General features: G+C 43.4%; 1 protein-coding gene across 2 annotated transcripts in view; it reads right to left on the minus strand.

Annotated features, from left to right (window-relative positions):
• Nucleotides 1–1,448: 1,448 nt before the first annotated feature.
• Nucleotides 1,449–25,674, minus strand: part of LOC120518496 — a 99,081-nt gene continuing 74,855 nt past the window's right edge. Inside the window, exon 6 of one of the 2 annotated variants that reach the window (XM_039741314.1) lies at nt 1,449–1,752. In XM_039741314.1, the coding sequence (XP_039597248.1) occupies nt 1,660–1,752 (93 nt within the window). In that variant the 3' untranslated portion in view covers nt 1,449–1,659. Of the gene's footprint in view, nt 1,753–17,591; nt 19,071–25,674 lie in introns of those variants that run through there. The other variant, XM_039741316.1, reaches the window with a different exon arrangement.

Here is a 25,674-nt window from a genome sequence, read left to right on the forward strand (position 1 = left end):
TCTCTTTCTGTTTTATATTCAATATATATTGGCGTGGCCGCCCAAGAGTCCTTGCTTTTCTTTCCCCAAGTAACAGATCGCCATACAATCAGCTCTGTAATAGACGTTAAGCCATCTGTAAGCTTAGCGCCGCTTCTTCAAAACGTTTAAAGAACATTGAAATATCTTCGTAGTACATGTTTAATTATTCTATCCTTCATGACACTCCCAGTGAAGAATATAGATTATTTAAATGAAGTTAAAGTTTTATGTGTATAATTTAACAAACATATTTTGCTGCATTTCACCTTAAAAATGATATCGTCATCATATGTAAATACGCGCTTTATTAAGTGGCCCAGGTTGTGAGATATTATAACTGTAGTGAAGTTTACAGTGGGGTGATTGTACTTATAAGTACAAACCGTTCTACAAGGAGCAATTGATTGAGTGCATTTAAAGTTCTTGGGATTAAACTGTTTCTGAACCGCGAGGTCCGTACAGGAAAGGCTTTAAAACATTTTGCAGTGGCTGAGACAGCGTGTCCTTAAAGCTGTATACCGATAATTCTCTTTCCGATCAGCTGCTGCTGTGATTCACACTCAGATACAGTGATATAAATACTCTGAGTCGTGCAGTGAGAGTAATATGGAAAAAGATGATCCGCTGTGGCAACTCCTAATGGGAGGAGCTGAAAGAAGAAGAAGAAGAAGGAGAAGTGAGAGTAACAACGCTAAAGCAGTTATGGTATTTGGAATACTATGGCTGTTCCCTGGACCATTATATTGTTACGAGTTAATTACAATCAGATGCATTACACTAATAAACAATATGCAGTTAGTTTCTGTGTATTTATAAAGCCGCATCATGAAAATAATGAGTAATCACACAAGAACAGTACCATTGCATTGACGCTGGGTGCCGCCAGTTTGCAAAACCGAGCGGAGAACTTGCGTACGACAAGGCATGAGGTACCGTGGAAAAGTGCGTGGCTTTCGCCAAGTGTAGGTTTTATACATCGCGATTTGAACGTGGAAAAGTTCTTACGCAACATTTCTGTGTGTGCGCACCGTTTATACATGAGGCCCCAGGTCTTGATGGGCTGTTTTAAGATTTTTCAGATGATGGTAATAAAGACGAATAACCAGATACAAAGATAGCCTTTAGAGTCACTCAATGTAAATTCAAATTTTGCAAATTATTAAATACAAAATTAGTATAAATAGTGACAAAGGCACTATAACAGGGCCTGACCTGATACGGGAGACACACTTATAAAAGAAATAAATGTTTTATTTTTCTTTTCTTCTGCCTGTGGGCAAAGCCTTCCCCATTCCCAAAGGCACAACACAGTTCCAATATGCACAACACAAAAGCAATACTTTATTCTCTTTATCCTTCACTCCTCTCCGGCAAGCTTTGTCTCCCTCCTCCCGACTCTGGCTCCTGGAGTGGTGGTTTCTGGCTCCTTTTATAGCCCACCTGGAAGTGCTCCAGGTGTTCATTGACCACTTCCGGCAGCACTTCCAGGTGTGGTGGAAAACCTGCCCAAGAAGAATCAGCAGCTGTTGCTGCACTCCCTGGCATCACCCCCAGATCCCAACATGGCTGCACGCAACTCCAACTTCTTTGAAGCCCTGCTGGAGTCCCAGGCACCGCTGCAACCCATGGGGGTGCCATCTAACGTTCCGGGGGAGATACTGTCCTCACCAGCCTTGCTCCCCCGGTCCATACAATGAATAGGTGTCCCAGCTGGACAAGAATCCCGGCCATCTGTGACAACATAAAGAGATAGATTTATTAAAGCAAACAAAAAACAAAATATAAACTTATTTACATAAATGGAAGTCAACAATATCTGTCCATGAAATATTTGTTGAAGAAACTAATTATTAAATGTGAAAGGAAGAATGCGTGCAACTTTTATGTCCTGGACATGGCTCCTTACTACATTATAGATTAGATTAGATTATTTATTTATAAAACCACATTTAAAAAAACAGAGGTTGTGCCAAAGTGCTGTACAAAAAAAAAACATTAAAATAAACACAATACAAACAATCCTGTTGTTATAGTCTTGCACTGTGCCACGTTATTATAAAGTTACTGCTTCACAATGAACTGGACTTGCTTCAAATGATAAGATATGAAGGACAATTCCAGGTGTTGTTTATCTTATATAGAATGTTAATAGTTGGCTGCATTATGGCATTTAAAGTTAGTTTGAACCCTTTCTCCTATCGGCCAACATTCGCCCCCACTACTGTGTTTTTGCTGACATTGCTGACATCAACAACACCCTAAAACATCTGAAGGGACTGGATGCTCCGGGATGTCTTCTGAGATCTCCAGCTGTGTGCAGTCAGTTGTCTTTGAAGGTGAGGACATCTCCTCCCCAGTGACCCATGGTCCATTTCTTTTTAGTTCCTGTATGTTGCCAGTGGGATGTGTGGTTTCCCAGCATTAACTCCTTACGTGATGATGATGACAATGCCTTTTAGTTGAAAAACCTGACCTGAGTGACTGTTTCAATGACCTCATTTAGTTAAAATTAAACATCAAATAACACTTGCTTCTCCATTTTAGCACAAGCAAAGTTGTTTTTGTTCTGGGTGGCATCAGCTCAACAACTTGACTACTTTCTATTAAACCACATCCTTCTCAATAACCAGCCTTAGAGTCATACAGTACTTGCATCAAGAATGGCTTTTTGATCTCATTTGAGTCCAACCTTACCTCTCTAGATCTGAAGCTGAAAGGCTCTTTCATGCTTTTATCATCTTGCAATTAGAATGTTTTTTTCAAAAGAATGCGCCTTCAACAATTTCAACAATTTACAAGAGATTCTGAATGCTGCTGTATCGTCCTGAACCAAATGCTGTAACCACAGACATTTTAGTTAGCTCATCTGTCCTCAGTTTTCTTCATAACTCTGCTGCCAAGGTAAAAGCTGTTTGATTTAACACTGCAGAACATTTTGCAATGCTGCACAAACTTTTAAAACTATGAAGTAGCTAAAACCTACTGATCCTGGCATCTTCACTTTTCCAAAATGAAATCAATCAGTTCCAGGCCAATGCTTATTCACCCGTGTTTCACTTTTTTTTAAATTTCTTCAATTTTGTGAGACTTAGTCAAATTTTAGTTGAAAACCCACTTGTTACTTGTTTTTGAATTTATGTCACACATTTTAATGGCTCCTTCTCTACTTCATTGTAAGACTGCATTCACATTACAAGTGTGAAATGACACAAATCTGATTTTTTGCCTTCTTGTGTTACAAATGTAATGTTTTCAGGGCTGTTTAGACACAGAAATCAGTTTTGTACATGGTCCCAGATTGGATATGTTTCTGATTTGTGGCTACAAGACATGAAATATAATGGTCATATCAGAATTCATTTGTTTTTTTTTTTGCCTATACTCATGGGCAGAGCTGTCATCATCAGTCAGCAGGGGCAGCTCAGCAAACCAACAATGGAAGAAAGCTACAGCTGTGACAACAGTCACAGTCCCTCCATTGCTGGCTCCTTTCTTGTACCCACACTTCTCTTTGCGCAGCAGTGCCAGCAATAGCTGTGAAAACAGCAAAAGATAGTTGTGTGGATTTTCTTTTTGCCTTGTTGACCTAATAGTGTACAGCTGAAGTACTGTTCGCCGTCCTTCAAAGCAATATGCATTGTATACAGTAGCTACTAGTGCGTCCATTTTGTTGGTTTTAAAATCATGAGTCATGTCACAAATGTGACAGTTTTTGAAGTAAGTGACACTGATAACTCGTGCACAAACATATCAACATGCATATGCGTGCTGTTTCTGAGGACAGATGCATTCACATAGGGTTACCAGACATCCGGCAAAAGGAAGACATGTTCTCTTTTTGGGTTGTGCCCTCCGTCTGGCAGGCATTGCCTAAAAAGGTGAAAATCTCTGGCTTTCATCAATCGCTGACTGTGTTATTGGCTGAAATCGCACAATATCATCTCTATTCATGTATGTTTTTTTTTTTTTTATTTATTTATTTATTTATTAATTTTATTACAATCAATACATAGCAATCAAGTTTTACAAAAAAAAATTATGCTAAGAACAGATCGATCCCCACCCTTGAGAGAGAGAGCAAGCCAAACGGTGTAAAATTTAAGGCTTTTAAAAATACCTAAATCAACAAATTCTCTGTGCTTTATAAAATCATTTCAAAATATTACTGATTAGATCCTGCCATGTTTTGAAAAAGTCTGCACAGATCCTCTAACTGAGTATTTGATTTTTCCAATTTTAAATAATATAACACATCAGTTTCCCACTGACTTAAAGAGGAGAGTTTGGGTTCTTCCAGTTTATCAGAATAAGTCTGCGTGCCAACAGTGTAGTGAATGCAATCACAGTTTGTTTGTCTTTCTCCACTTTAAGACCCTCTGGAAGAACCCCAAACACAGCTGTTAATGGGTTAGGAGGGATTGTGAGTCCAAGACTGTCTGAGAGGTAATTAAAATTTTTGTCCAGAATAATGTTAATTTGGAGCAGGCCCAGAACATGTGACCTAGTGAGGCTGGGGCTTGGTTGCAACGTTCGCAGGTTGGATCATGCCCTGGAAACATTTTGAGAGTTTTAGTCGAGACAGATGTGCTCGATATATAATTTTGAGTTGTATAATTGTATGCTTTGCATATGGAGCTTGAGTGAATTCTCTGCATTGCTACTTTCCACTCCTTTTCTGATATATTAATTGAGAGGTCATTTTCCCAGTGTCCTCTTGGATCTTTGAAAGGAAGGGATTGTAAAAGGATTTTATATATTGTAGAGATGGAGTCTAACTCCTTGAAATTGAGCAATAATTTTTCCAGCGTGGATGAGGGTGCAAGATGAGGAAAATCTGGAAGGTTCTGTTTAACAAAGTTCCTGATTTGAAGATAGTGAAAGAAATTTGTAGCTGGAATGTTAAATTTGGAACGTAATTGTTCATAGGATGCAAAGACGTTGTCTATATAAAGATCTCTAAGCAAGTTAATTCCAAATTTTTCCAGATATTAAAAACTGCATATGTTTGTGAGGGTTGAAAGAGGTGGTTCTTTTGCAGGGGTGCCACAGAAAGAAGCTTCTCCGTCTTAAAATGCTTTCTACATTGGTTCCAGATTCTAAGTGAGTGGAGCACAATTGGGTTATTAGTGTATTGCCGATAGCGTGTGTTTATTGGAGCACAAAGCAAGGAATACAAAGAAGTACTGCAGGATTTTACTTCTATTGCGGTCCATGCCTGTGTATGTTCTTCTATTTGTGTCCAGGTTCTTATCGACTGTATATTTGCGCCCAGTAATAAAACTGGAAGTTAGGTAGAGCCATGCCGCCTTCTGCCTTTTGTCTTTGTAGGGTCGCTCTTTTGATGCGTGGATGTTTAGAATTCCAAATAAATGAGGTTATTGTTGAATCTAATTGCTTAAAGAACGATTTATTAATGTATATTGGTATGTTTTGAAATAAAAAGGAGCTTAGGAAGAATATTCATCTTAACAGTGTTAATTCTTCCAGCTAGTGTGAGATGAAGGGTTGACCATCTATGCAAGTCTTGTTTAATTTTTTCCATACAGACGACGAAATTTTTTGATAAAGAGCTTTATGTTTACTTGTGATGTTTACCCGAGGTATTTAAACTGTTCTGCAATGATAAAAAAGGTGCAATTATAAAGTTCTTGGGAAGTCTTTTAAAGATAATTCTGTGACAGGAAAGGCTTTAAAACATTTTGCAGTGGCTGAGACAGCGTGTCCTTAAAGCTGTATACCGATAATTCTCTTTCCGATCAGCTGCTGCTGTGATTCACACTCAGATACAGTGATATAAATACTCTGAGTCGTGCAGTGAGAGTAATATGGAAAAAGATGATCCGCTGTGGCAACTCCTAATGGGAGGAGCTGAAAGAAGAAGAAGAAGAAGGAGAAGTGAGAGTAACAACGCTAAAGCAGTTATGGTATTTGGAATACTATGGCTGTTCCTGGACCATTATATTGTTACGAGTTAATTACAATCAGATGCATTACACTAATAAACAATATGCAGTTAGTTTCTGTGTATTTATAAAGCCGCATCATGAAAATAATGAGTAATCACACAAGAACAGTACCATTGCATTGACGCTGGGTGCCGCCAGTTTGCAAAACCGAGCGGAGAACTTGCGTATGCGACAAGGCATGAGGTACCGTGGAAAAGTGCGTGGCTTTACGCCAAGTGTAGGTTTTATACATCGCGATTTGAACGTGGAAAAGTTCTTACGCAACATTTCTGTGTGTGCGCACCGTTTATACATGAGGCCCCAGGTCTTGATGGGCTGTTTTAAGATTTTTCAGATGATGGTAATAAAGACGAATAACCAGATACAAAGATAGCCTTTAGAGTCACTCAATGTAAATTCAAATTTTGCAAATTATTAAATACAAAATTAGTATAAATAGTGACAAAGGCACTATAACAGGGCCTGACCTGATACGGGAGACACACTTATAAAAGAAATAAATGTTTTATTTTTCTTTTCTTCTGCCTGTGGGCAAAGCCTTCCCCATTCCCAAAGGCACAACACAGTTCCAATATGCACAACACAAAAGCAATACTTTATTCTCTTTATCCTTCACTCCTCTCCGGCAAGCTTTGTCTCCCTCCTCCCGACTCTGGCTCCTGGAGTGGTGGTTTCTGGCTCCTTTTATAGCCCACCTGGAAGTGCTCCAGGTGTTCATTGACCACTTCCGGCAGCACTTCCAGGTGTGGTGGAAAACCTGCCCAAGAAGAATCAGCAGCTGTTGCTGCACTCCCTGGCATCACCCCCAGATCCCAACATGGCTGCACGCAACTCCAACTTCTTTGAAGCCCTGCTGAGTCCCAGGCACCGCTGCAACCCATGGGGTGCCATCTAACGTTCCGGGAGATACTGTCCTCACCAGCCTTGCTCCCCGGTCCATACAATGAATAGGTGTCCCAGCTGGACAAGAATCCCGCCATCTGTGACAACATAAAGAGATAGATTTATTAAAGCAAACAAAAAACAAAATATAAACTTATTTACATAAATGGAAGTCAACAATATCTGTCCATGAAATATTTGTTGAAGAAACTAATTATTAAATGTGAAAGGAAGAATGCGTGCAACTTTTATGTCCTGGACATGGCTCCTTACTACATTATAGATTAGATTAGATTATTTATTTATAAAACCACATTTAAAAAAACAGAGGTTGTGCCAAAGTGCTGTACAAAAAAAAAACATTAAAATAAACACAATACAAACAATCCTGTTGTTATAGTCTTGCACTGTGCCACGTTATTATAAAGTTACTGTTCACAATGAACTGGACTTGCTTCAAATGATAAGATATGAAGGACAATTCCAGGTGTTGTTTATCTTATATAGAATGTTAATAGTTGGCTGCATTATGGCATTTAAAGTTAGTTTGAACCTCCTTTCTCCTATCGCCAACATTCCCCCACTACTGTGTTTTTGCTGACATTGCTGACATCAACAACACCCTAAAACATCTGAAGGGACTGGATGCTCCGGGATGTCTTCTGAGATCTCCAGCTGTGTGCAGTCAGTTGTCTTTGAAGGTGAGGACATCTCCTCCCCAGTGACCCATGGTCCATTTCTTTTAGTTCCTGTATGTTGCCAGTGGGATGTGTGGTTTCCAGCATTAACTCCTTACGTGATGATGATGACAATGCCTTTTAGTTGAAAAACCTGACCTGAGTGACTGTTTCAATGACCTCATTTAGTTAAAATTAAACATCAAATAACACTTGCTTCTCCATTTTAGCACAAGCAAAGTTGTTTTTGTTCTGGGTGGCATCAGCTCAACAACTTGACTACTTTCTATTAAACCACATCCTTCTCAATAACCAGCCTTAGAGTCATACAGTACTTGCATCAAGAATGGCTTTTTGATCTCATTTGAGTCCAACCTTACCTCTCTAGATCTGAAGCTGAAAGGCTCTTTCATGCTTTTATCATCTTGCAATTAGAATGTTTTTTTTCAAAAGAATGCGCCTTCAACAATTTCAACAATTTACAAGAGATTCTGAATGCTGCTGTATCGTCCTGAACCAAATGCTGTAACCACAGACATTTTAGTTAGCTCATCTGTCCTCAGTTTTCTTCATAACTCTGCTGCCAAGGTAAAAGCTGTTTGATTTAACACTGCAGAACATTTTGCAATGCTGCACAAACTTTTAAAACTATGAAGTAGCTAAAACCTACTGATCCTGGCATCTTCACTTTTCCAAAATGAAATCAATCAGTTCCAGGCCAATGCTTATTCACCCGTGTTTCACTTTTTTTAAATTTCTTCAATTTTGTGAGACTTAGTCAAATTTTAGTTGAAAACCCACTTGTTACTTGTTTTTGAATTTATGTCACACATTTTAATGGCTCCTTCTCTACTTCATTGTAAGACTGCATTCACATTACAAGTGTGAAATGACACAAATCTGATTTTTTGCCTTCTTGTGTTACAAATGTAATGTTTTCAGGGCTGTTTAGACACAGAAATCAGTTTTGTACATGGTCCCAGATTGGATATGTTTCTGATTTGTGGCTACAAGACATGAAATATAATGGTCATATCAGAATTCATTTGTTTTTTTTTTTGCCTATACTCATGGGCAGAGCTGTCATCATCAGTCAGCAGGGGCAGCTCAGCAAACCAACAATGGAAGAAAGCTACAGCTGTGACAACAGTCACAGTCCCTCCATTGCTGGCTCCTTTCTTGTACCCACACTTCTCTTTGCGCAGCAGTGCCAGCAATAGCTGTGAAAACAGCAAAAGATAGTTGTGTGGATTTTCTTTTTGCCTTGTTGACCTAATAGTGTACAGCTGAAGTACTGTTCGCCGTCCTTCAAAGCAATATGCATTGTATACAGTAGCTACTAGTGCGTCCATTTTGTTGGTTTTAAAATCATGAGTCATGTCACAAATGTGACAGTTTTTGAAGTAAGTGACACTGATAACTCGTGCACAAACATATCAACATGCATATGCGTGCTGTTTCTGAGGACAGATGCATTCACATAGGGTTACCAGACATCCGGCAAAAGGAAGACATGTTCTCTTTTTGGGTTGTGCCCTCCGTCTGGCAGGCATTGCCTAAAAAGGTGAAAATCTCTGGCTTTCATCAATCGCTGACTGTGTTATTGGCTGAAATCGCACAATATCATCTCTATTCATGTATGTTTTATCGAAAAGAAAACACAGCTACGTGCCCACACCCACTTCATCATTTTATGTTGTCCATGCTTGTTATACGAACATGCAGTAGTCTTTTATGTAAAAATGTTGCACAGAAGCAACACTAAGAAGAGGAAATGAAAATTCTTGGACCACATGAAAACAAAGTATCCGTGCTTTGGTGAAGGACAAACCAAAAATGAAGCAAAGTGTTTAATTTATGATTCTTATGTGTCCGTTGCAAACAAGGGTATCAGTAATTTTGAATGACATGTTAACAGAGAAAAAAAACCACAGAAACATTGTTTGCTTTGTCTGCAAAAGTCACGTCATTTTTTCAACCAAAACATTCGGCAGAATCTTTAAAGACATGTGCTGCCAAAACAACATTAGCATTTCACACTGTCACTCATCATCAGTCATGTAAATCTATGGATTGCACTGCTGGTCTAATGTGAAGATGTGAAGGCTGTTTGGTGACTCCAAAACTGCTATCAATCAATCAATCAATCAATCAACATTTATTTATATAGCACATATTCATACAAAAAAATGTAGCTCAAAGTGCTTTACAAAATGAATAGAAAAATAGAAGACACAATAAAAGATAAACATAAGTCAACATTAATTAACATAGAATAAGAGTAAGGTCCGATGGCCAGGGTGGACAGAAAAACAAAAAAAACTCCAAAGGCTGGAGAAAAAAATAAAATCTGTAGGGGTTCCAGACCAAGAGACCGCCCAGTCCCCTCTGGGCAATCTACCTAACATAAGTCAAACAGTCCTCTTTGTATTTAGGGTTTTCATGGAAGGACCTGATGATGATGGTCACGTAGACTTCTGGCTTTCAGTCCATCAATGTTGGTGCATCATGATGCTTTGAGTAGGTGGTGGTGGCGCAGCCACCACCAAAAAAACCGGAAAAAGAAACAGAAGAGAGTAGGGGTCAATATGGATTTTGGAGCCACTGTGAATAATTATTATGAAGAATTGAACATACAGAGTATCAGTATTAAGTTAAAGTGAAGTTATAAAAAGGCCATGTTAAAGTAATGTGTTTTCAGCAGTGTTTTAAAGTGCTCTACTGTATTTTCCTGGCGAATTCCTATTGGCAGGCTATTTCAGATTTTGGGTGCATAACAGCAGAAGGCCGTCTCACCACTTCTTTTAAGTTTTACTTTTGGAATTATAAGGAGACACTCATTTGAAGATCTAAGGTTACGATTTGGAATATAACGCGTCAGGCATTCCGATATATAAGATGGAGCGAGATTATTTAAGGCTTTATAAACCATAAGCAGTATTTTAAAGTCAATCCTGAATGACACAGGCAACCAGTGTAGTGACATCAAAACTGGAGAAATGTGTTCGGATTTTCTTTTTCCCAGTTAGGATTCTAGCAGCTGCATTCTGCACTCGTTGCAAATGATTTATGTCTTTTTTGGGTAGTCCTGAGAGGAGTGCGTTACAGTAATCTAGTCTACTGAAAACAAAAGCGTGAATTAATTTCTCTGCATCTTTCAATGATATAAGAGGTCTAACTTTAGCTATGTTTCTTAAGTGAAAAAATGCTGTCCTAGTGGTCTGATGAATATGCGATTTAAAATTCAGATTACAGTCAACGGTTACCCCTAAATTTTTTACTTCCGTCTTAACTTTTAAGCCTAGTGCATCAAGTTTATTTATGATAACCTCACTGAATTCATTATTGCCAATTACTAAAATTTCAGTTTTCTCTTTATTTAGTTTGAGAAAATTACTATTCATCCATTCAGAAATACCAGTAAGACATTGTGTTAGTGTATCGAAAGAGTCGGAGTCATCAGGTGCTATAGATAAGTACAGCTGTGTGTCATCAGCATAGCTGTGGTAACTCATGTTGTAACCTAAAGATGTTGCTAAAGATATTACATGTTCCAGGACAAACATGGAAGCAATTATAAACAATGTCATTGGTCCTCACACTGTTATGGAAGTATTAAAGTCATTAAATGGCATTAACTACTTTGGAATTGAAACTGATGCCAGTAACCATAGTGTAGAGAAATTATTCCCAATAATCATTCAGTATTTTAATTGGAAAGCTGGTGGAACTAGATTACTTGTAATGGACAGCATGCCAAATGAAATGTCTGAAATGGTGTCTAATTACCTGCTGGAAACCCTTGAGAAATACAATCTGTCGTCAAAATGTGTTGCATTTGCAGGAGACTTTGGGGGCATCAACAGGAGGAAGGCAAGAATGTTTTTTCACACTTAAAAAGACACAGTGCAAATTTAATGGCAGTTGATGTTGAACCAATTGTGCTCAAGTTGTTCAACTATTTTTCTGTGTATACTGTTCGCATGGAGGCTCTAAAAGATTTCTGTGAATTTGTTGATGTTAACTCTCAGCAATCGCTATACCACATGTGAACAGTGAGGCTCTGATCCACCTCTTGAACCCTCATATATCACGCTGGACTCTAGGTGAAGATATACTTAGTCTTCTTTTATTGTCTTTTATGTGCACCAAGCACCCTTTACTACACACTATTCTTATCATAAACAGACTATTTATCACAATAACCAGTCCTCCTCGTCCAGACACTTCGCCCCTCTACCTCCCAGCTCAGCTCAGCGTCTGGGTTTTCTCTGTGTCCTTTTATATCCCCTGACCTGGAGGTGTTCCTGCCCAACAGTCCACAAGTCCTTATTCTTTCCGGGTCAGGGTAAACAATCCATATCTTCACCCCGGAAGCACGCAGTCTCTTCCTGTCCTGGGATTGTGACGCACTTCCAGGGTATAGGGCACATACGAGTCCACGGGCCCTCCTACAGTGACTCCCAGTGGCCCCACGGTATCCAGCAGGGCCATGCATAAAGACTACAAAGTCCATAAGGCCCTACTGGAATTCGGGGCCCGTCCACGCTGTCAGGAGAGCTCCTCCCGGCGGCCTGGGGGTGAGGACTGGAACTTAAAGCCGGCCATCCACCACAGTTCTCCCCTCTTAGCGAAGCCAACCCGGGCGGAGCGTCCAGCCCCATGAGGGCCGTTTTCCTCCAGGAGAATGCATCGGTTGGAGCTTGGCTCTGCTGTCTAGGTCCCTCAGAGAATCATGGGGGAACGGTGTACCTTCTGTCCCCCCGAACTCCTATCCTCTGAGGACAGCACCGCCACACGTGTCCCATCTGACGACAATTGTAGAACCGACGCCGCCCTCCTGGTGGCCTTCCTCTACGAAGCTGAAAACACCGGGGGAACTCCATCAGCTCCACCCTTTCCTCCGCCAAGGGAGGTTTACTTGCCATCTCTGCCCTTTTGTCCATCTTGTCAGAAGACCCTCAACTTCTTTTGGGGATCTCCTGCTTACTCTGGGGCCGGTGCACAGCTTGAGTCTCTCTATTGGGGAAAGAGAGCCCCTTTGCCGTTTGCACGCCCATTAACTCACATTTATTAGGAGGCGGCGTCATTAGCACCTCATCGCTCCAATGAACAGCACTGTTCAGCTGCACCGGTACGATCGGCGCTTCCCCCGGCCCTCCTGTCACCAGAGACAATCCGCACCTAAGACCGGTCGGGGTCTTGAGGTCTGCACTGCTCTGGAAAGCCACGTCACATGCATTCCCCGGGCCGATTGCTCCGCCCCCCATCCATTCGGTCATCGTGCCACATTCTACTGTCAGGGACACGGTGCTTTGACAACCACTACTTATTAATTGCCGTCCTACCCTCCGGCCAGGAACCAATGAGCACGTCCCTCCCTGGCACGTGTTCAGCTGGGGAGCGCAAAGGCTCCTGGGTCTTGCAGTCCTTCAGGGATCAGCTGGCCATTGTCAGCTGACTGCCTTCCTCCCCTCCTACTGCAACGGCGGGCCGTTCAATCATCTCCCGCTCCTTGTTGGCTGCTGTTTTTGTTGGCGCTGCTTCGCTCGCCTTCCCCTCCCCTTCCAGGAGACTCGGAACCGTCGGGGAACGGACAACCTCATCGGAGGACTCCGAGCGCCCTTCACCTTCCCGGCATCCACCACGGTTGATCAGGCTGTTGTCCTCATATGGGGGCGTCGCTAGTCGTCTCGCATCCTGGCTTGCCTTCTGGGAAACGCGGCCATCTTGCCGGATCAAGAGGTAGGCATCTGATACGCAGCTGATTTTCTGGATGCGGGCGTCAGCAAAACAGGACGAAAAACACCCCGAAATGTTAGGCATTTTCGCTGCACCTACCTCTGGACTAGGCGGCGGAGTCCCTGGTCGACCTAGGGAGTCCGACGCACTCGGTAGCTGTCCGTGTTCCGACTGTTGCGCCATTCGGGCTCGCTCGGCCCGAATTAGTGCCAGTCTTCCTCGCTCCCATTCAGGTATGTCCAAGTCCTCTCGCCGTCCGTCATGTGTTGTACCCAGCTGGGACTGACCTTTTTCTTCCCGGACTTCTTCCCCATCATTCTCCGAAGTAGAATGCGGCTCGTAGACGCAACGCTCTCCATAGGGGTGTTGTTGCAGCTCCGTGTAACGAGGCGTGACCCTCCTGGGTTGTCTGCCCACACAATATTTAATTTTATAGCAGGTTCCGACCCAAACAGATGGACCGGAATCCTGCTGGCTACGCCAGATGTGAACAGTGAGGCTCTGATCCACCTCTTGAACCCTCAAATATCACGCTGGACTCTAGGTGAAGATATACTTAGTCTTCTTTTTTTGACTTTTATGTGCACCAAGCACCCTCTACTGCACACTATTCTTATCATAAACAGACTATTAATCACAATAACCAGTCCTCCTCGCCCAGACTTTTCGCTTCTCTACCTCCCAACTTAGCTCAGCATCTAGGTTTTCTCTGTATCCTTTTATATCCCCTGACCCGGAGGTGTTCCTGTCCAACAGTCCACAAGTCCTTATTCTTTCCGGGTCAGGGTAAACAATCCATTTCTTCACCCCGGAAGCACGCCGTCTCTTCCTGTCCTGGGATTGTGACGCACTTCCGGGGTATAGGGCACATACAAGTCCACAGGCTCTCCTACAGCGACTCCCAGTGGCCCCCGCGGTATCCAGCAGGGCCGTGCTTAAAGAATACAAAGTCCATAAGGCCCTACTGGAATACGGGGCCCGTCCACGCTGTCGGGAGAGCTCCTCCTGGTGGCCTGGGTGAGGACCGGCCATCCACCACACACAGCAAAACCAGATGGCTCAACCTATTTCCAGCAATTGAGTGCCGATCAAAAATTTATTCAAGAAGCTTTTCAGAAGTATATTTGTGGTTTTTTGCATTTGTTGATGTCAGTATTTCAGGTGATTTCAGCTATTGAAAGGGAAGAAACATCAGTGTTGACTGTTTGTAGCATCTTACTGTCAACAAAGCAAACTGCTTAAAAGACAGAATGAAATTTTTATTTCCCTAAAAGTGAGATAAGTTCTGAAAAAGTTGCATGAAGATGGCTGAGAACAAGAATGCAAGACATTCATGACAGAGATTCATTCCTTGTACCATGGGTGCATTGATTATTTGGAAAAGTAGATGACACCCTTTGATGAATTTTGGTGCTTTCATTGGATTGCTTTTCATTGGTCTTTAAACAAAATGAAAGACAGTATGTTTGATGACCTGTTGCCATTGTGGCAGGGGCTGGGGTTCATGCCCAGCCGGGAAGCCCCTGCACTGTATCTTCAGGGGGAGCTGCCCTGGACAGGGCAATACATCCCCCTGGACACTAGATGGGTTGGAGTAGTGCCTCAGGTTCCCGCAGGGCTCCACAGGAGTTAGAGTTGGGTGCAACCCTGTTGAGTCTCGCAGGCACCGCCAGGGGGTGCTGCAGCTGGGACTCCTGAGCCCCTGTGGACCACGTATTCACCACACCCGGAAGTGCAGCCGGAACACGGCAATCAAGCACCTGGAGCACTTCCGGGTGAACTATAAAAGGGGCCAGCAGCCACCACTCTGGGAGCCAGAATCAGGAGGAGGAGGACAAGTTTGCCAGGGAGGAGTGGTGGAGAAGAGAAAGTGCTTTTGGGTTATTATTGTACTGTGACTGTGTATTGCCTACTGGGTTCACGGGGAAGACATGTCCCACAGGTGAAGAAAAATAAACACTTTATTGATTTTACCCGTGCCTCCAGTGTGAATCTGTGTCGGGTCAGGCGCTATATAGCGCCTTTATCACACCATGCATACAGTATGAGTGAAAAGGGTATTGCTGTAGATGATGTTCAGTTGTTTGACCAGTACAGCAACCTGAAATCATGCGCAGGAGGGTAAGGATGACAAGTTTTTTCACTGTCTTCTTCATAAATAATGGTGCTCATACTTTCAAAGTTGCGCAAATGAAGGCAATTACTCAGAGCTGCTTAAAATCTGCACATTTTTTTTTTATATTCCTGGGCACAATGTCAGCATTGAAAGAGCATTTGCCTTGATCAACGGACAGTGGTTAAAAAGAAAGAAGCAGACTGTCTGTTGACTATGTCAGAGGAATTCTTCTTACAAAGTACAATTTTAAGAATGTTTCTTCTTTGGAGTTCCACACCTGTGTTGCCAAGAACGATGAAAAGTCTCGTCTGAAAAATATGAAACTGCATAGTTATATTATAAGTTTTAATTTTGATGACTTGTTTTGTGACTTGTCAAGTTAGTCGTTTTTAAAGTTTTCATTGTAACACACAGTTCACACTGTGTTTCATGAATAGAACGGGATTCATTCTCCTTTGTCGTCCTTTATCATGGCTTTGTCCTCCTTTATGACCTTCATTGTCCTCCTTTGGGTTTACAGGTATCTGGTAACCCTACATTCACATTACAGTTAGATACAGGTTACTTGTACTTGTTAATGTAAACTATCCAGATAGGCATATCCAATCTGAGCATACAGTTGGTATTAAGCAATGAGGCTTGTAATATGAACATAGCTTTATAGTACTATTACTAACGGCAGCGACCATGGATAATGTTATTAGTCCCATTAAAACCAGCCTGTGTAGCATATGGTATAGTGGCTTGTTCTGTTACTCATGTAAGACTATTGGATTCAGAATTAAAGTTGGAACACGATGGAAGAGAAATTGGTGCAGAAACCAAAAATAAAGACCTGTGATTGGCATTGCTTGTGACAATTTTTTGTAATTCATTTCTGAATATTTTTTGTGTGCCTTGTGCTATACCTAGTGGCACACACTACCTCAGTGACATACTAGCCAGCACTTTCAATAGTGACCACGGTATTACAATAGAGCTAAGTCCAGGCTCCAGCTGGGCAGCCATGGTTACTTGTGCTCAGACTACCTTTCTCACAGTACTGGTTAATTGAATTTTGCCCAGTTACACTCTTGAACGATGCCTGTTACATTTCAATGGGCCTCCCTCAATATGGCAAAACTTACACATCTCATATTTACAAGTGCACTCTGAAGTCAAACAGTGAATTAAAATAGAAGGGTGAAAGGAAACACAGAAGACAGAAACAAACCTAAAGCAGGTGACAACTCTACGTGGTTTTAAACCTTGTTAGAAACTTTAACAGTAAGAAGTGTGTATCAGTTTTTTATATGGCAGCAGCATACTTTTGGCCACGAGAGGACAGTGGCTTGTTTATGATGTCTACAGCATTTTCAATCAATCAATCAATCAACATTTATTTATATAGCACATTTTCATACAAAAAAATGTAGCTCAAAGTGCTTTACAAAATGAATAGAAAAATAGAAGACACAATAAAAAATAAACATAAGTCAACATTAATTAACATAGAATAAGTAAGGTCCGATGGCCAGGGTGGACAGAAAAAACAAAAAAAAAACTCCAAATGCTGGAGAAAAAAAAAATAAAATCTGTAGGGGTTCCAGACCAAGAGACCGCCCAGTCCCCTCTGGGCAATCTACCTAACATAAATCAAACAGTCCTCTTTGTATTTAGGGTTTTCATGGAAGGACCTGATGATGATAGTCACGTAGACTTCTGGCTTTCAGTCCATCAATGTTGGTGCATCATGATGCTTTGAGTAGGTGGTGGTGGCACAGAAACAGAAGAGAGAGTAGGGGTCAGTACAGATTTTGGAGCCACTATGAATAGTTATTATGATGAATTGAACATACAGAGTATCAGTATTAAGTTAAAGTGAAGTTATAAAAAGGCCATGTTAAAGTAATGTGTTTTCAGCAGTTTTTTAAAGTGCTCTATTGTATTTGCCTGGCGAATTCCTATTGGCAGGCTATTCCAGATTTTAGGTGCATAACAGCAGAAGGCCGCCTCACCACTTCTTTTAAGTTTAGCTTTTGAAATTATAAGGAGACACTCATTTGAAGATCTAAGGTTTACGATTTGGAATATAATGTGTCAGGCATTCCGATATATAAGATGGAGCGAGATTATTATTTATTATTATTATATTATATTACTTTGTATATAATATATTATATATTTATTATTATTTTATGACTATATTTACTTTTTCACAGCAAACATTCTCCATTCTACTTAATCATGGTTACCAAGGGACAGAAGCCCATCCCAATAGCACTGGGTGCAGTTCAGAAATCAACCAAAGGCAGAGTGCCAGTCAAGAACAACTGCCACCCATGCACATATCTCCATCCATACTGCACCAATAACCAATTAAAGCAACCTGCTCAAGTTTCAGGATGTGGAAGGAAAACCCATACACACATTGGGAGAATGAGGAAACTTCACACATACTTATGATCAAGCATGGAAAGATCTATGAGGCAGTAGCACTAACCACTATGCCACCTATTACATTTCTTTGTAAAAAATCTGATGCACTATTTAAAATAATAACATAAGAAGACTATGAAAAGAAAGGAAACCATTCTATTCTTTAACTTAATTTGAACAGTAGCTAAATCATCCCACATGTCATCCAGATACCTTTTAAAAATTGTTAGACTCCTGAATTCAACTGTAGACTAAGAATTACCAGGACCCTTTTCACAAAGAAGTGCTTCCTAGGTTATTTCTTGAATGAATTTTCACATTTCCTTCAGTACATCATACACAATTTAATTTAGTTCACTTGTTCAATGTTTTTAGAACTTTCAAGCCTTGGATTTGGTCTCTGCTTACAGCTAAAGGAGTTTAAATTACTCAGCCTCCTAAGCCAGCCTAAAGATGTGTTCTTTAGTTCTAGGATGCACTTTGTTGCTCTTCTCTGCGTAGCATCAAGGCTAATTTGTTCTTTTTACAGCATGATGACTGCAACTGCACATAGGGCTCTAGATGAGGTCTCAGTAGCACAGCTTATGAAAGGAAATATCCTTCCTCTTTTTTCTTCCTTTCAGTCATCTTCTTTTGCTCACACTCCCATTTCCACTCATTAACTGAGCTCCCCTCGGCTTCAGGCAAGTCACTTGCCCATGTTTTAGGGTTTCAGTCAGATCTCGTTATTACTGCCTTAACTTTTATTATGGGCAGCTTACACTCCTTTTTTCTACTGCTTTCTGCTTTAGTAGTGGCTTTTCTACATGCTAACACTTTGCATTTTTCATGTAAATTCTTTCAACTCTCAAGACATTAAACATTCACACATCACTCTATTTTTACTTTCGTCAGTTTTCCTACTTTCTTCCTCATAATGTTCTTCCTTATTACCAATAAACACAAGTTAGTAACCCTGTGGTAATGTGCCTTACTGGCATTACCAGTAATTAAATAACATTAGTTAAGTGTCCAGTGCATGGTATTGACAGACTCATTTGTTTGAGAAAAAAAGGTTAAAAAGTATAAAGGAAACTTGCCTTTTTCCTTTTTATATAATACAGACAGACGTCTTCACTGACTATATTTGCGCCTTTTGGAGAGTGTCGCGGTGGGTCTTGTGTAGACTGGAGAGACAGCCTTGCTATTGACCAGCTGGGATGGCATTGTCGGTCCTCCACTCCTGCGTGTGTCTGCCGCGACCTAACACTAAAGGAGTAAAAGAAAGTGTCAAGCGTCGTAGTATTTGTTAACCGCGGTTTAGAAAAGGGATCCCGTGTTTGTAGTTGTCTGAGCTGTAGCCCGGGGAAGGAGAAAAAAATGTTAAACTATTTACTTTCACTTAAGGCAGAAGGGCAGTCTACCTCTCAAAAGCCGGCACAGCTACACGAGCGAACGCCGACTGCTTTGACTTTTATAGTATTTTTGCAGGGCAGGAGATGCCACTTCTCGCAGTCGTGTTCTCGTCATCGCGTACCACGGGAGGAATGAAGTAGGACAGTTTAATTGGTCAGCGCAGGAGCGCCGAATACAAAAGGGAATCATGGCCTCTAGAGGCTGGTTATTTCTGACTAGATCTTCTCGGAGAAAGGTACTTGGTAGAATAGCGTTTTGAATTATAATTGTATATATGTATATGTATATATATATGTGTGTATATATATATATATATATGTATATATGTATATGTATATATATATATATATATATGTATATTGTCATGGTAGGCAGCTAAAGGGCTCGAGTGAAGGCAGTTCTGAGGCATGCCGGGATATGGCAGAGTGCACTAACTCTCTTTCTCACTTCCCTGTAGACCAAACCCGAGAGGTTCCACCTGTCTCTCTTGACGTCACTTCTGGGACCGAGCCAATGGAGACAGACCTTGCCAGCTCCGGCCTCCCTGATTTCACATCCAGGCCTAATCCAATGATGAACACGTGCCCGATCCTTATGACCTCACTTCCTGCCTCCCCCTTTAAAAGCCTTCCCTTTTCCCTTCTCTGACAGTCTTGTTTTGGACTCTGTTGTAAGCACTTCAGTGCTGGTATTTTGAAAGAAAACGACTTTTGCAGCCAGGATACCAAATTACATGGGTGGCGGCCCCAAACCTTTTTCTGTCTTTTTCTCGTTTTGTGACAGTGGCGTAGTCAGCAGGATGGAGAAGTCCCAGAAGAGAAGGGGACAGGACCTGCAATACACCCAGGTGGGAGCGTACCGGGGCCGAGTATTCAGGCGGGGAGGGTGCCCCGTGGTTTGGCGAGACCCGGTGCGGGCTCCGTTCCCGGCACGTAGAACTAGGCCATCTAGAGAGGCCAGGGAGTGTGCGGGTGGGGCTCACCGAATTGGGCTGCCCTGGAGGGGGGAGGCGAGAGGGACTCAGTATGCTCTCTTGGGGGAGAGTGCCTGCCCCCCAGTGAAACCACAGCCCCATTTACCACCTAGGGGTGCCCCAGACTGGCAGGTGAGTGAAATAACAAAATGGAGGTTGGACCCTGAGCGGCCGACCAGTAAACAAGCCTGGTCCTTATGGGCAAAGGTATGGCAGTGGCTACGGTCCTTAGAAAACAAGCCCTACCAGGTAATAGAGCAGGTAGCTTGCTATCTGCTCCTGAAAGCGCTTCCCCATGGCTTCACCCAGCCAGTCTGGGGCGAGCAGTTTACGAACATGTCAGGGCTCATAGAGCTTCTGGAAACACAGAGGGCGGCCTTACACTCTGGGAGAGCAGAACCGTCCTTCTGTCAAACTCAGTCGGGGTACGTCCCAAGACCTAGCCCCTCCCTGTACAGCCCGGAGCTTGTATCGGCGTCCGCGGTGCCGCGGGCACGCAAACCGCTTGGAGACGAGGAGGAATGCAGGTGGAGGGGGAGGAGGGCTTGGTGTGCTCTGACAAACCCGTTGACGGTCCCGCACACAGACGTGGTGATCGTTAACGGGTTTAAAACTTCCGCTCTGCTCGATTCCGGCAGCAACATTTCCATTGTTGCCCGCCGTTTTGTGCTACCGCGACAATGGCTAAAGTTCAAGACCAGTATAACCTGTGTCCACGGGGAAACCCGCCGGAAAAGGATCGCCGCTTGTATCATTAGCTACGGAGGGTCAGTCCAGAAAGTAACCGTGGCAATCCTTCCGGATCCTCCACACCCGGTGATACTGGGGTGGGACTGGTCTGAAATTAAAGCGGTGAGACACATACCACTCCCGGGGTTAAGTTGGGCCTCGTTATGGACGGAGATGAACCGTCTCAAGCTGCCTCCACGCCGTGTAATCAGCCGGCAGAGAGATGAAGCAGCCGTCCTGGGTGGCGTGGCAACTCCGGGCGTCGCAGGCTGACACGTCATCCACCAATGCCGCGGCGGAGCGGGAGGAAACCACGCCCATTGAGGTCGGCACTGACCCTCTCTCCGTGTTGCGGTTTCAATTTAAAAGGACGCCGGCTTCTTTCAGAAGGGAGCAATGGAATAACGACTCCCTGAAGTTTGCAAAAAATGCAGTGGTCCTTGTCGATGGCCAGCGCACTGATCAGTCGATGCCACAGGGCCCCTACTTTGTGCTAGATAATGACCTCCTTTACCGTGTAGCAATGCATGACGGGCAGGAGACGAGGCTGCTGCTAGTGCCGCGCACCTTCCGGCGGCAGGTCTGCGAGCTAGCACGCCCACCTCCTAGGTGGCCACCTGGGCACCGAAAAACTCTGGAGCGGATCAAGCTCCGTTTCTACTGGCCAGGAATCAATGAGGAGGTTAGTGCTTTTGCGCTTCCTGCCGGAGTGTCAACTGCGACAAATTCCTAGGAAGGACCGTGCTCCTCTCGTTCCTATTCCCTTGATTGATGTTCCCTTCCACAGAATCGGGGTCGACCTGGTGGGACCCTAGAGCCCTCAGCCCGAGGACACAAGTACATTTTAGTCCTCGTGGATTATGCTACACGATACCCCGAAGCTGTTCCATTGCGCTCAGCTACCTCCAAAGCCATCGCACGGGAATTACTAGGGGTATTTGCGCGTGTGGGGATCCCCAAGGAAGTCTTGACAGACCAGGGGACCCCTTCACCTCGGAAACGTTCAAGGAGACTGCCAGATTACTGAAAATAAAGCATTTAAAGACCTCGGTGTATCATCCTCAAACCGACGGATTAGTAGAGAGGTTTAATCAAACTCTCAAGCAAATGCTGCATAAGGTGGTCAGCGAGGATGGAAGGAACTGGGATCAGCTCCTCCCCCTCGTCCTTTTTGCCTATCGGGAAGTCCCACAAGCCTCCACGGGGTTCTCCCCTTTTGAACTACTGTATGGGCGACAACCTCGGGGCATATTAGATATTCTGAAAGAAGGGTGGGAAGAAGAGGCTCTTCCCTCTACAAACATACTAGAGTATATCGGCAGTTCTGCGATAGATTTGGAAAGATTCGGCCTGTCCTTAAAAGTCACATGGAAGAGGCTCAAACAGCACAGGCCCGTTACTACAACCGCGTCTTCTTGGGAGTTCTGCCCGGAGATCGGTCATGGTCCTAGTGCCTACCTCCCACTCTAAGTTGCTTGCCCACTGGCAGGGCCCCTACTGAAGTTAAGGAGAGGAAGGGACTGGTCGACTATTTGGTGAGTCAACCCAATCGTCGGCCAAAGGAGCGGGTTTATCATGTGAACCTGCTGAAACCGTGGAAGGACAGGGACCCCGCTCCCTCCTCCGGCCAGCCCCGCTCACTCTTCGCTCACACACACGACCTTAACTTCGGCACGGACTTGAGTCCCCGACAGCGGCAGGAGCTGGAAACAGTTATCCGGACCGTTCGGGAGGTAGTCAGTGAACACCCCGGAAGGACCTCTCTGATTGAGCACAACATCGTGACAGAGCCCGGGGTTGTTGTCCGAGAACGCCCGTACCGTCTTCCCGAGGCAAAAAAGGCTGAGGTGGAGCTTGAGATCAAGCGCATGCTGGAACTAGGTGTGATTGAGGAAAGTTATAGTCCCTGGTCCAGCTCCATTGTGCTTGTCGGTAAGCCTGACAGGAGTTGGAGGTTCTGCAATGACTTCCGTCGGCTTAATCAAGTCTCCCAATTTGATGCCTATCCAATGCCACGCGTGGACGACCTCCTCGAGAGGCTTGGACAGGCTCAATATCTGACCACACTTGACATGACAAAGGGTACTGGCCGGTTCCCTTAACGGAGTCCGCGAAGGAAAAAAACGCGTTTAGTATCCCTAGCGGACACTGGCAGTATCGTGTCCTTCCATTTGGGTTACACGGGGCCCCAGCCACCTTCCAGCGTCTGGTGGGCAAAGTGCTACCTCATAACTCATATAGTGCTGCCTACCTGGATGGCGTGGTCATCTATTCCAGCACATGGAGGAACACCTACAGCATGTCCAAGCGGTATTACGGACACTTGGTGAGGCCGGGCTCCGGATTAATCCCAGGAAGTGTTTCTTTGGATTAAGCGAGGCCAAATATTTAGGCTACCTGGTGGGCCGGGGTACCGTAAGGCCACAGTGCTCCAAGATTGATGCCATTTGAAATGGCCCGTCCATGAACCAAGCGGCAGGTCCAAGCCTTTCGGGTTAGCGGGTACTACGCCGGTTTGTACCCGGTTTTGGAGAGAGCGGCCCTTGACCGATTTAACAAAGAAGGGGCCCCGAACACTGTGGTATGGACTGAAAAGACAGGCACTGCATTTGGTGACTTGAAGAAGGCCCTTACGTCTGCACCTATTTTGATGGCACCTAACTTTTCTTTGCCTTTCATACTCCAGATGGACGCTTCGGACACAGGCCTGGGAGCCGTGCTGAGCCAAAGTGTCGATGGTGTGGAACACCCCGTCATGTTCCTGAGCGGAAACTGTTGGACCGGGAGACCAGGTATGCAGCGGTGGAAAGGAAGGCTTTGGCGATTAAATGGGCGATCACTCAGCTGAGGTACTACCTGTTGGGCCGGGAATTCACCCTTGTCACGGACCATGCACCTCTACAGTGGATGGCCCTGCACAAGGAGTCGAATCCGCGGGTCACCCGGTGGTTTCTTGACCTGCAGCCGTACAAGTTTTAAGCTCGTTCATCGTCGGGTGCTCTCCATGCCAGCGCTGATGCTCTTTCTCGGGTTCACGACCTCTCGGTTAGGGTCACCCGACCCGACGGGTCTGGGCTGAGGGGGGGGGCCTTGTCACACACGCGCGCATGGGAGGCAGCTAAAGGGCTCGAGTGAATGCAGTTCTGAGGCATGCTGGGATATGGCAGAGTGCACTAACTTTCTTTCTCACTTCCCTGTAGACCAAACCCGAGAGGTTCCACCTGTCTCTCTTGACGTCACTTCTGGGACCGAGCCAATGGAGACAGACCTTGCCAGCTCCGGCCCCCCTGATGTCACATCCGGGTCTAATCCAATGAATGATGAACACGTGCCCGATCCTTATGACCTCACTTCCTGCCTCCCCCTTTAAAAGCCTTCCCTTTTCCCTTCTCTGACAGTCTTGTTTTGGACTCTGTTGTAAGCACTTCAGTGCTGGTATTTTGAAAGAAAACGACTTTTGCAGCCAGGATACCAAATTACATGGGTGGCGGCCCCAAACCTTTTTCTGTCTTTGTCTCGTTTTGTGACAATATGTATATATGTATATGTATATGTGTATATGTATATATGTATATATATATATATATATATATATATATATATATGTATATGTATATATGTATATATATGTATATATATGTATATGTATATATATATATATGTTATCTCTGGATTAACTTTGGTGGAGGTATTTATTGGGTTGTGGTTATTGGTGCACTGTTTATTTTTGTATATACACTTTTTCTGCATTTTGAATATTTTTGTTTTGGTGAATCTTGTATACACTGTTTGAAGGAGCAGCTTCCTACTTGGAGCACTGTGGAGGAAGACAGCTTCATTTTGGTTGGTGTATATATGGTTTTCACTAGTTTGTGTGCATTTTACTTTTTCATTTGGGACTTTTAGGCAGCACTGTAATTACTGTATATAGTCATTTTTGGGGCTCCATTTGATTACTGTTTTTGTGTCTCCTTTGCAGTATTGGACTGTGTTTCGATATATAGATTCTGCAGGACATTATTTTTGTTTTCTTTAAGTGCACCTGTAAATAAAATCTCACTTTATTTAAAAAAAAAACCCAACCCTTTTTGTGTCCGTGTCTCCCTGTCTTACACCATCATCCTGGTCATGCTCAGTCTCACATACTAGACACCTAGAGTGTAGGCTGGTGATCCCAATTCCCACTACACGGGGTGTCACAAACCCTCTTTTAACAGCATCTGTCTTCTTTATTCTTGATCTCCATTTTCCTAATTTTAATCCTTCCAGATCTCTTCCTTTTTCTGGCATGCCTGGTTCAGGTTCTACCTTCTCTACATGTACAACAGGTTTGCATTTCCTAGCTATAGCCTACTTGTGCCTAACGCTCCAGGGGAAGAAAGCTGCCTTCATTATGAATTTAGACATTTCTGAGTCTACAATGCTACCTTTAAATTCTGTGATATTCATTATGGTTTGGCTTAATTTTGCACCTATAACTAATACATACACAGACATACACACATACATAGGGAGATCCAAGCTAAACAAAGACTTGAGTGATGCCCAGTTGTAAGAAACCACACAATATTACACATAGGACACCTTTCTCACACAAATACACATACAGAGATTCTAGCCAGTCAAACATGCTAATGATGCCCAATTGTCAGTCACCCTGAAATATTTCCCATAGCACCTCCTTCAAAGAAGTATGAGGGATTCACTATCACCAGCACTAACAAATATATGGGTGTCCTCACAAAACAAATGTTA

Source organism: Polypterus senegalus, chromosome 18 (genome assembly GCF_016835505.1).
Source record: "Polypterus senegalus isolate Bchr_013 chromosome 18, ASM1683550v1, whole genome shotgun sequence".
In the NCBI taxonomy this organism is placed as follows: Eukaryota; Metazoa; Chordata; class Cladistia; order Polypteriformes; family Polypteridae; genus Polypterus; species Polypterus senegalus.